The sequence below is a fragment of the Rhinolophus sinicus genome, chromosome 6, assembly GCF_057876585.1.
Source record: "Rhinolophus sinicus isolate RSI-liver-muscle chromosome 6, RSI-T2T, whole genome shotgun sequence".
NCBI classification, from domain to species: Eukaryota; Metazoa; Chordata; class Mammalia; order Chiroptera; family Rhinolophidae; genus Rhinolophus; species Rhinolophus sinicus.
Genome location: NC_142506.1, coordinates 24794468 through 24807306, shown reverse-complemented (window position 1 = coordinate 24807306; position 12839 = coordinate 24794468). Strand labels below are relative to the sequence as shown.

The window sequence follows — 12839 nt, the reverse complement described above, 5'->3', positions numbered from 1 at the left end:
GATTCCACAAACCAGATGGTAACTGAAATAATGATTTTCATAGTTCAAAGCATACTAAGAGATCATCTTCTAGTCATTGAAAATGATATTTTCACTAAAAAGTGATGGTAGGTTTCTGACAGTGATAAGTAAAGGGCATTTTGCTAATTTGTATATAAATATGATTGTACATAAATGTTGTCCATAAGGATATATATATATATATATATATATATATATATATATATATATATATATGCACGTGTGTGTATGCAGAAAGAGTATTAATTGACTTCTCATAAAATCATGGGGACAAAAAACTATGCATTTCTGATTAGTTCCTTTGGGGTTTCCCTTCCTATCCACTGAATGTACAAAACCTCTGCAGGTGCCATTATGGCTAAAGTATACTACCAGAAACAAAACAGGACAGGTCAAAAATGTACATCAAAGGCACCAAATTGGTCCAAATGGTTATTTTGTTTGACACACATCATATCATAGCTGGTAGCTGCAGTGTTTATTTGAATTGAAACGGTGATTAAGTCCTTTGCCAGTCCTGTTTTTACAAACACATACAAAGCTAAATATACCAACCCTCATTTAATTAAAAAACAAAAAAAACAAAAGCAACAAAAAAAACAAACCACGCATAGCAGGTCAGGTAGTTGTTGTTATTACCAATAAACAGAAATGTATATATTTCCCCAATCCCAGTGCTGAAATATGCTCTGTGTTTATGGAGTAAGCTAAAGGAAAAATACGAAAACGTCCCCAGTTAAGAATGTCTCGACTCTGGCCTGGGGGCCTACCTGAGTCTCCACATCTGTCAGCTTTCTGGTCTGCTCTGCGGTCTGAGAGAGGAGGCTGGTTCCTATCTCGAGCATGGTGGCCGTGTGGTTCTGAACTGCATTCTGCTGTATCTGGGCCATCTCCGACTTCATATTTTCCACAATGTAATTCTCAATCTGCAAGAGATAAAGGACAAAGCATACTGCATTATAAGCAAAGCCTCTCAGTTGGAGCATGTAATACATATTTACAATGACAAAACGAGACCCAGCTGGCCAATCAGCCATCTGGCAGGGATCCTCTCTGCCTCTCGGGACTTAGGAAAATGGGCGCCGAGCACACAGGAATCCAGTTGCTAACAAACTGCTAATACACTGATACATGTATGCACTCATCACAGTCATAATGACAGTTTGTACTTGGATAGTGCTTTCTTGCTTTTGACATCATCTCTTTTAATCCTCACGGCAAAGATGTGTGAGTCAGGCAGAGATGGCCTCACTGTTCTTTTTATTTTAGAGCTGAGGAAACAGAATCAGAGAAGGTCAATGATGAGCCCAAGGTCACCCAACAAGAACGCAGCAGAGTAAGTGTGATAATTTAAGTCTAAATCTCGGTTCTCTGGTCTTTCCATTACACCATAGCAACCACTCATCTCAGAAAAATTCAGCCTCCTGTTTCCATTTCTGTAATGAAAACTAAAGACCATGCTGAGTTAGGGGAATGGGACAGGGAGGAGAGGGGGAGGGCAGATGCCTAAAACACAGGCTTTTAAGGGAATATTAAAGTATAGGCAACAATGTAGGAAAAGAGCTGCAGAGCTTCAGAGCTAGCTAAAACTGTTCTCATTGCTCTTTCGTACACTCAAAAACAGACACTGGAAGAATTGCCCATAAAGCGGCATTTGCCCTTCTTGCCTTGGGTAGCATTTAGTCTTATTTAAAGTGCCATTTTAGAGAATACTATGGTTACAAACTACATGGCATGTCACAGGGGCCAAGAAGAATTACTAAGTGACTTACTATGAGGCAGTGTGTTAGGCATCTGAAAAAATAAAGCCAAGCACATGCACTGCCTGAAAAATGCCGGAGAAGCCTATACTTCTCTGTCAGTGCCTGAATCTTCCCCCACTACTGCATGGTGACTACATTTGATTATCCAATTACACATATGGGGAAACTGCATCCCAGAGAAGTCAGGTCCAAGGCCACACACCACAGAAACAGCCAGACTTGGATTTGAGTGTTGAAGTCCTTAACTTTCATACCAACCCTCTTAACCACTTGATAGCTCTGCCAAGTCGTGCTTCACAAGCTGAGTTTCAAATCATTAACAGCTATGTGATTCCTACTATTTTAGTGAACCATAGTACATCCATTATTTTATAATCCATGGTAACATTATTGTCCTGTAACAAATATAGTCTAAAACTAAATTCCCCTTGGTGAAATTTTGGCCGTTGACCTTCTAACGCCATTTCTTGCTTATTTCTATATATCAAACATGAGTCTGACCCAAGCTAAAGAAAATGAACCAAACTCATACTGTTATTAATACATTCTGACTTTGTTCTTGGTCACTATAAGGTAAGTCTTCATCCTTTATTCCCAAATAAGATGTAGGGGAAATAGTTCAACCTATAAATATTTGTTATAAAACCAATACAAAGTAGATTCGAATAAATATCTGCAAATTATCTTAAAATGTAAGGTCTCCAGACCAAATGTTGGCTTTATTTATTTATTTATTGAACGAACACATTTAAACAACAGAAGGGTAAAGGAGGGTGGGTCAGAGTATCAAACACCTGTTATTTTGGATTCTGCATCATATGTTCCCCCTTTTCCTAATAACATCCCTTAACTTTCTTTGGGGAGATTATCTTTCCCCTTCAGAACAAATGGTTCAAGTGAAGTTGTCTGACCCTCGATTCAGAAGTGGGTACATGTTTGAGCCTGGAAACCAGGATGCTCTGCTCTTACTTAGAGAGAGTGAATAGTTCAAGAGAAAGATATTGTAAGCAAGGCCACTGTCTCAGTTCTGGATTTTGTCAAAGTATTTCACAAAAGAACTTCATTTTCTGTGGTTAGTAGGCTGGTAGCATATATGCCTGACACTGCATCACAATACCAGAGCCAGCCCAAGAATGAGGCCAACTCATAAAGATAGATAGATGATAGATAGATGATAGATAGATGGAGGTTGAGCAAGGAAAGCCTCAGAGGCAAACATTAGCAGTACGTATGTTTTGCTTGTCCAGGGAATTAGGGGCTGTGTATGAATGTGCATATTCTCAAAAATGGCAGGTAAGTCTCCATCATGGAGATGATAACTGTTGTTTATAGCTGACATCTGTCAATTGTCTACTATGTGGCAGGCACTGAGTTAAGTGTTGTTGTTTTTTTAATATAGTGGCACTTAAACCTCACAATTTTATGTGGTATGCCTTATAGCTGCTTTCTAGGTAAGACTACTGAAGCTTGAAAAATTCACAACTTGCTCAAGAAGAAACAAGAACTTAAATGCAGTGCCAACCATGTTCTTAACAACCTCTAACCTACTCAGCTTACACTGCTTAACTACTTCATGCATTTCATTATGTAGCTCCTAAACCTTGTATGTTCATTAAAAAACTACATGGGGAACATTTTAAAAAGGCCGATGGATGTGCAACACATGAGAACTCTGAATCAGAATTTTCAAGGGTGTCTCACTAGGAAACTATATATATTTTCAAAAGCCTGTCACTGGAATTCTGATTCAGGCAACGACCAGTGCTTCTCAAGGTGTGGTCCATAGGATAACTGCCTGTATGAGAAATGTTTGTGAACAGTCAGCCATGAGATAAATGGCAGAATACAAACTAGTGTTGCTAAGCACACTGTTTAGTGAACTTATACAACATATCTACATATACATATGCATATACATATACATATACATATACATATCATAGCAAGACTTTCTCAATAAAGAAAGTGATGCTTTGACGATTTAATTTATACTTTGGTGCAAGCTTCTTATGTTGTTCGCAAAATGACAATTTCCTTGAGTACCAGTAATTTAGTCCATCAAATTTATTCTGCTATGTCAGATTCCCTGCTTACCAAAAAATTTCAAATAACAACTTTATTTCTTATGTAAATTTCTATCCTGAGAAAGAATTCACTAATCAGTGAGCTCTGATACAATCCGTTTGATATTTATACATCAATTTCTTATGCAGTGGGTTAGTAGGAGTTAGTTCCCAGGGCTTGACTTGCTCTGGGTGTAATAATAATCATGTGCCTCAGTCTCCGCAGAGGAAGACACTTCTGCATAGGGTGATTACGACAAAGTTCAGCTGCTGTGTGATTCTATCTATCTATCTATCTATCTATCTATCTATCTATCTATCTATCTATCATCTATCCATCCATCCATCCATCCATCCATCCATCCATCCATCCATCCATCCTGTACTATTGGGCTTTTTTTAACTGTAAAAGTCAACACCAGCAAAACAAAATAACTGCTTTATGCCGGCATTCGTCACAAAGAGCCTCCCAATTCTGCTGACCCTGCTGTAGAAATAAAATAGGTCTCCAACCTACACTAAAATTCTTATTTGGGCTGCCATGATGAGTAACATAAATACAACTCTAATTATTTTTTAATCAAATGGGGCTGTGTTCTTTAGGCGTAACTGCCTTTTAATGCAAAAGGTAATGGCACACTTAAGTAGCAAAAACCAGATGTACTTGATTTAAAGGCTGAGGAGGGAGGCAGAAGTCAAATATACAATGTGTGATTAATAAGCAGGACTACTTTCATCTTATCTCTACACATTCCTCTGTAGATGTATAACTATGAAATCCATCTTGCTGTGCCCTATCAGCCAAGTTCAGGAAAGTTTTGCAACAAATTTAAATGTCTTTACATATTCCCTACTGGTTTTAAAAATATGTTTACAGACAATGATGGCTATTTCAAGGTTCAATATTTTATAAACATCGAAGATGCAAATTTTAAGCTTAGAAGTTGCTGAGCTCAAGAGCTGATGGGTTATAAAGGAGGAGATTCCCAAAGTGAATAATACAATTATGTGACTGAACTGTCACTCTCGGTGTCTCACTCCAGAGTTTTATTAGTATTAGCCAAAATACTATAAAGAGGATGTAGGACGTGATTTGAAATGAGATAATGAACAATAAATGATGATTTTTAAGCAAGGAAATAATGTTACATTTTTAACTGATTTAGTGTTTACAAAGAGCTTTCATACACATTGATTTGAATCTTACACCAACCTATAAGGGGAGTACTGACTCCATTTTATGGTTTAAGAAATGGATGGTCAGAGACCTTAGATGACTTGACAGGACTCAAATCTATCTTCTGACGTTTCTTCCACTAGCCTCAGAGTTGTGGGAACTACTCTGTTGTTGGATTGGTTGGCTGGTGGATGGACTGATGAATTGACTGGTTCATTTCATATTTAGCTAGCTCACTGAGAATTCATGTACTTTTTCCTTTGAGAAAAACATGCATCATTAGAGAGTGATTATTTCACTCTGCTTCACTGTGTTGGAGGCTAAGATGATTTGAGGTGAGGTGAGAGGCTCTAGGGCCCAGTACGTGGAAAGTTTACTTTGCCAGCACTTTTAATACAATGGGTCATTAAAAAATCCTGTCATCAGTTCCTACCCTTTTTTCTTCGTATGTAATTTATAACATTTTCATTTACTTCTGCCTATTCTATTTCTATAAACTATTATAAAATATAACAAATGGAATAACAACAGCAACAACAACAACACACTAACACTCTACTAAGGCTAGGTACATACCAGTTTTACAAATATGTAGCTCATGGACTCCTTATAACAATCTATCCTCTTTCCCCAAAAATAAGACCTAGCCAGACCATCAGCTCTAATGCATCCTTTGGAGCAAAAATGAATTGTAATACCTTATATTATATTAGATTAGACTCAGTCTTATAATAAAATAAGACCCGGTATTATATTATATTACATTATATCATATCATATCATATCATATCATATCATATCATATCATATCATATCATATCATCATATCATATCATACCTGGTCTTATAGTAAAATAAAACTGGGTCTTATGTTAATTGTTGCTCCAAAAACTGCACTAGAGCTGATTGTCCTGCTATGTCTTATTTTCGGGGAAACACAGTAGGCACTGTGTTAATTTTCTTCATTTCACTGCTAAGGAAACTGGCTCATGGAAGTTCAGTAAATTGTCTGTGATCGCAGAGTAAGTCAGCGGAAGAGTTGGTATGTTGCATGGAAAGTATCTAGATGGCCTCACAGGTAAGTACTCCACTGTAAAGGGCAGTCACCCATCATGTACAACAATACTACCACCAATCTCACAGACAGGTTCTGGTAACACAGAGCATGCATGCAGGGAATATATTAAATGATGGCTACAGAACTGATGATGTAACACTTGTTCAAAGATATATAATTTCTCAGCTTTTTATTTATCATTTTCATGCTGATTGCTGGCTATTATATCCTGGGAAATGCTATAGGTGATGAGAAAGCCAATATATAGTCAACTGTATTACAAATAGGATTAATATATTACAAATAGAAAAAATATATATTTTTAAGAAGTCAAGAATATCAGTCTTTTGTAGTTCACTTATAAATTACTTACCCATGTCTTTTGACCAATGACTGATAAAGTAATGCTATCACTTTCTATTATGAGAGAGAATTTTGGGATAGCTCTCTTACTGAGCCGTCAAAACTTCTGCTACTTCATGTTCATGAGAACCAAAATCTGTGTGAGATTATCACATGTCTTGCATGTGAAATTAATACTCTATCATTTCACTTCAAGAGATCACTTCAAGGGATCTCTTAAATGACAGCATATCTTAAAGCACACACACAAAAAAATAAAATAGAATTTCTCCATGTATTTCTTAAGAAAATAGCATTGTAAGCCCTATAAAAATTGACAAAGGCATTGTTCTCTTAAAATATGTTGTAGATTAAGTGGACGCTAGTTGAATGTTGGTGCATATGGTATTACTCAGTTATGGCAAAACAGCCATGAAATAAAGTAAAAGGATAAATATGGAAAAGCAATAAAAGGTAAAACAATGCAAAAAATGCCTTAAACATTGATGGTTTTATCTAATGTCATTGTTTCATAAATCAGTGGCAATATTGAAAAACTAGGTTTATGGTTTTATAAAAAAAAAAAAAAAAAGGCTAAGGCCAAATATGTTATTTTCAGGAATTTCTATTATTAGGTTCCCCCAACATGCTGCTTCTTTTACCAACTGGAGAAGTATAATTGTCTCTTTAGACAACAGATCTATTTAGCTGACATTTAAAATAGTTTCTGTACTGATACATGTGACATGCATCCCATTTCTCATGTTGGTGTCTGAAGGAACACTGACTATTTATAGAAGAAAGAAAACCATTAGAATGAGCGAGCTAGAGGAGACATAAAATATTATGAGCTTCAAGAATCTCGTTTTATAGACATGGTGACTGAGGTTCAGAGAGGTTATAGAAAGCAAGGTGAAAAAACTAATTGATGTCAGATGCCGGGCGATGGCCGCTCAGTGTGTGGGAACTCAGGATACCATCAGCCAGCTGAGCCCACAACCTGATGGCGAGTGCATTGGGCCCACCCCACATTTCTTTCCCAATTCCTTGCTTCTTGGTACTTGCTTTACTTCTGATGGCTCCTCTTGCACAACACCAATTCATCACCATCAGTTTTGGAGGGTGGGCCCAGGTTCCCTTGCTTGTCAGCACTGATGCCCACCAACTGCTCCTCAGTCACCGAGCCTCAACATCCCTGATTTTATTCTTCCCACACATCACCCCACAAAGTAGCCACAAACCAAGACCGGACTCTAAAATTTTAGTTCAGCTTATTAACCCTGTATCAGTTCAATCCAGTCCTAGCAAATATGTGATAAATGCATCCTAAGCCTGGTGCTAGATATTCCATGTACAAAGAGTTGTCTTATAGAAAACAGACAACACATAAGTGGGTCATTTCAATAGACTTGGTGAATGAATACTTAAATGGAATTTATTTCTGACTACATTTCTTCCTGTTAATATTCTTATCTCTGTTTGATAGGGAGAAGCTCTCAGCTACTGACATTAATAATGAGAGGGGACGTTTGTTACATCGCCTCCAATGGAGAAGTAGCAACACCACCTCTGAGGCAGATGGACAAGCTAAGCTACCAAGGGCACACCAGAAAAATCCCATATGAACAAATTCTTCTGCGATCATTTTTCTTGGTTACAATTCCTTCAAGACCACGTATCTGTGGCTTCTGAAAGTTGCCATATAGTGTCCCAGATGTGGGCCAGGACCCAAGAAAGACAGACTCTCTTCAAAAGAAATGCCTCCTGTGCCAAAGCACATTTTATTACCTTGGCACCTCTCTTTTACACCCACCTTCTCTCACCCAGATAAAGTGAGTCATGGAAGTTTAAAAATACTTCTAAGTGTCTGCTTAATTTTTCCCTTTGCGTTTTTTAAAGGCAGATGGTATATAAAAAGCACACTTTGCCAGGAGTCAGGTTATCTGGATTCTAATCTAGGTAATACTGTTGATTTACTCCATGAACTTGGGCAAGCCACTTAAACAATTTAGGTTTCTGATCTTCATCTATGAAGTAAAAGGCTGGATTAGGCTATTTATAATGTCTCGCCCGAAGCTCTCAAATTACTTGACTGAAAACTTCCTTTATAAAATAAAGTACAAGAGTCTGCAAGATTTTCATTTTTATTTATGATAGAAAAGTAAAATATGGATGTATATATCTATGTCTATAAAATACATAACACATATCCTTAATGGCAGTTAGGAAACAATGATATACGAACCCAGTAGAAAAGCCCTGAATCGAGTCTCTAGAGCAGGCACATCTGTTTTAAGATAAAGAGCTAGAATTTCTGATTCCCTTAATCCCCAGGCACCATTCTGTCCAAAACATATTCCTTGTCTTTCATCAACACAACCTGGCTTTCTTCCTACGTGTCTTGTATCAATAAATGGCACCACCGCCACCTACCCATTCATCCAAGCCACAGGAGTCGTCTTGACTATTCCTTGCCTTCATTTTTTACGTTTAGTCAGACTGTGTTGCTTCTGTCTCTTGAATGGTGCCTAGACCCATCCCTCGCCCCACTTCCCTTGCTCCCTACCACATCTCTTTATCCTCACTGGCACTGACTTAGGTCAGACTCTCATCATTTTTCTTCTGGATTTGTTAATGGCCCTATAACTGGTCTCCTGACTCCAGACTTGCTTCCTCCAATCCATCATCCATGGCATAACCAGAGGGATCTATTTAAAACACAAATTTGGCCTTGTCATGCCACTGCTTAAACTCTTTCAGTGGCTTCCACTACCTGCAGACAAAGTCACAACTCCGTAATCGGTACAGAAGGATTTTTATGAGTTGGACGCAGCTTCCCTCTGCCTACATGTACCCTAGGCTGCAGTCACACCAAATTATGTGCAGTTTTCCAAACATGCATTATTTTCTTTCCCTTCCATGCCTTTGCACAGGGCTTTGCTCTGATTGATATGGTCCTTTTCTACCTCATTCTCTCTTTTCCTGGGCAAAGTCCAGCTTTTCAATACTCAGTTCAAGCTTTTCCTCCTCAACAAAACTTTTCATGACTGTCCTCTCTGTAATACCCTTCCTTTGTATTTCTAGAGCACCCTGTGCCTTTTTTTTTTTTTCATGTTAGCATTTCCCACCACTCCAGTACACCATTAGCTCCTTGAAGGCAAGTGCTGCCTTGCTCAGCTTGGCATCACTTAATGCCTTGTACATGAGAGTCCTCAATAATATTTAGATAAAGAAATTAATGCATGAATGAATGAACTTGTGTATGGAAATACTAAAAGCCTCCAACTGTGAGCATAGCCTAGCTACCTTTGCTCCTAAAAGTACAAAATATCATATTGCCAATTATTAATGATACGTTTTGGTGAATGGGGCCAAGGTAAATGATGCAAAAGTAGATTGTTCTGAAGACAAATATCCTAACTTACTGGAGCACATAACCCCATCTTGTCTGACTATCTTCCCTACTTTTCTTTTGTCACTCATCTCTATTATGGCCAATTATTTGAATTAAGTAAAATCCAGTAAACACACTGAAAACTAACTATGTTTTAATCACTGTGCTATACAGTTACAGTAAAAGAACGACTAAAACTGAATTCTGATATCAAGACTGCTTATAATGCAAGTGTGTTACAAGTGCTGCAGAAATGGGACAAATGTCCTGCCTGCCTGCCTTCCTGACCTGGCAGGAGGAAGGAAAGAATGAATTCTCCAAATAAATGAAGGAAAAAAGTCTTCCAGTGGAAGTCCCAAATGAATTTAGCATGGAGGGCGTTTCTTGTGTCTGCCTAAATACCCAAAAATGTGGCCTGGAAAACCTGGAGGATGAGTGGATATACAAGGAAGCCAGAAGGGCCATGACAACATGCAAGGAGCTGTGCTTGCTTAGGCAAGATGACTTTCCCGACCACTTCCTGAAATGTGCTGTTCAGGAAATCAACAGAAAAATCACTCAGAAGCAAGGGCACACCATCGCAGCCGCATACAAGAGTACAGGCATGCTACTGAATCTTTAATGTGAGGTTTATCTAGAAGATTTAGGTAGATAATTTACTTGCACTTTATCGTATTTTCAAATACACTAAGCATAAAGTTCATCCCTTTAATAACACATAACTGCATATATGTGTATGTGTGCGTGTGTGCGTATTTACTTGTACATACGCGTATATGCTCTCACACACATATATTTGCAAACTCCCAACCTACGTGTTTCAGGTTCTCCATTCTAACCTTGTGGTTTTGTTCATTTCATTGTAGTTTATTTCATACAAGGCCCATTTAAAATAACCAGTGCATCACTTTCCTTTGGATGAGTTACATTTTATGTCAAATTTAATCGCTATAGAAAATGCCTATTAAACAGCGTTCTGCCTAACAACCGAGAAACCTTTTTGCCAAATTATGAATTTATATTTTGATGACAGAAAAAAATGAAAGAACCACAAAGCAACTTTGTACACATTGTTTTTAAATAAAGAAGATACTGTTTCAAATAGGATATTAGAAACATATCTTCTTTTAATTTAATGCTTTTTAGTTTCTTGTTTTTCTAGAATGAAATTTAACCCCATGAATGCTGCATATAAATATATTCCGGTTCAGTTTAAAAAAGAAAGCTTTGACATCTGAACTAGAGACCACCCCAGCAGACAGTAGGCTCTGGGGGATTGAAGGGCTAAGAGACTCGCCACAGGATAATTCTCAGAAACATCTTCAGCAAACTACATTTTTTTCTCATATGAAAAATGCAAATGAGTAGCTTATGATGTTCATCTTATAAAGAAAGCCTTCTACATTAAATGAAACACTGCAGGACAAATCATGCAATTTAAATACTCAGCAAGTGACATAAGGTATTCAGTAACAGAAATTCAAAAGCCTTGATAATTAAGGGATTTATAGATTTTTCAGAAATATCATTACTAGATAGAAAATTGCCATCATTTTACTCTGGTATTTCATATGAAATTGCAAGGTATTAGCACTTAAAATCTGACCTAATTCCAATAAAAGTCCTCTGTTCAACGTTCTGACTTTTTAGGCTATTACTTTTCTATATATGTTGCTTTTTTTCTTCAAACAAAATTGCTCTATTTGTCTTCCTCTCTTCTGTAGTATCTCTTAAGTTTATGTGTTGTTGTTTTTTTAATTAACTTTCATTTGTTTGAACAGGGCAAAATTAATAGTAAGAGAGAGCGAGAGAGAGTGTTTTCTCTACAATACGGGATTACTCAATGGAATGTACAATAAGTTTGTACAGGCATAAAACTGTCAACGTCATTGTATAATAAACATTCCAAAGCATTATGTGTGAGGTCTGACTAATTTTTCCTGAATAATATTTGTTGAGTAGTACTTATTTAAATTACCCTTGGTCCAAGTACTGGAAAGATTATTAGGATGGAAATAGTCATTCAAAGCAAAAGAAAGGGACAATGACTGCTGACATCTTATAAATGAAATAAAATCCCTATTATTCCTCATTTTGATCAAAGTCCTACAGACACTGAGCATTGTTTCTTCCTTCACAAAGACCATTTTTGTGCCTTTGTGATGCTTGTTACATCTCAAGTGCTATTGGAATGGAGCCCAAATTAACATTACAATGAATTAGTCTTTTGGAATTAACCACACACCAGAAGACAGAATTAAACTAGTAAGCATGAGTAACTGCTATATTGCTTGCTCCCATTACCACATATATTGCCAGAGGAATTTTATAAAAGTCCATTTTAAAGACTCACTAGTCTATTAAGTTTTAGGAGCTGTAGATCACTTCACAGTGTTCCTTCTGATTTCATCCCTGTCCCCAAATACCAATGACCACTCAAAACCTCCTATTTTTCACTAACTGAAAGAAGGCTGGTCTAATTGATTGAAAAGTCCAAATCTTGGAATCTTAGAAGTATTTTTAATCATGAAATATTGATAATAGACACCATGATACTACCATGAAGATTTAGCAGATGTCATTTGTGACACATTTACTTTGAACTTGAAATAAAATGTTGCATAGATAATCAAAGCACCTCCATACACACACTATAATTATCCTGAAGTTGATGTAGACTTATGCTACATAGGTATATACCCAAAATAATAAACTGTATCATTTAGTATGTTTTCAAGATTTACACAACATTACTTTATTGTATTGCTCCTTCAACTCTTTTAAGTTTTTCATCAATATTATATTTTTGAGACTTAAAAACATTAGCAATATAGTTTTGTTACAAATTAAGGGATAGAGTTAGGTTTAGTAAACTTAACTGTTAATAAAATAGTTTTGTACCCCAAGGCCTGACTTAATCTGAAGAGAACAATACAAATGCTAGTTAGACCCATTACCCTGAGTTCTAGCTGTGTCACAAGAAGGAACAAATTACTCTTCAGCTTCTCACAAAACTCATAGG

General features: G+C 36.9%; 1 protein-coding gene across 2 annotated transcripts in view; it reads right to left on the bottom strand.

The window, feature by feature from the left end:
- The window catches only part of ANGPT1 (angiopoietin 1), a 266059-nt gene that overhangs the window by 117077 nt on the left and 136143 nt on the right, over positions 1-12839 (bottom strand). For both annotated transcript variants that reach the window (XM_074316347.2, XM_019750655.3), the window contains exon 2: positions 792-947. In XM_074316347.2, the coding sequence (XP_074172448.1) occupies positions 792-947 (156 nt within the window). The remainder of the gene's footprint in view (positions 1-791; positions 948-12839) is intronic.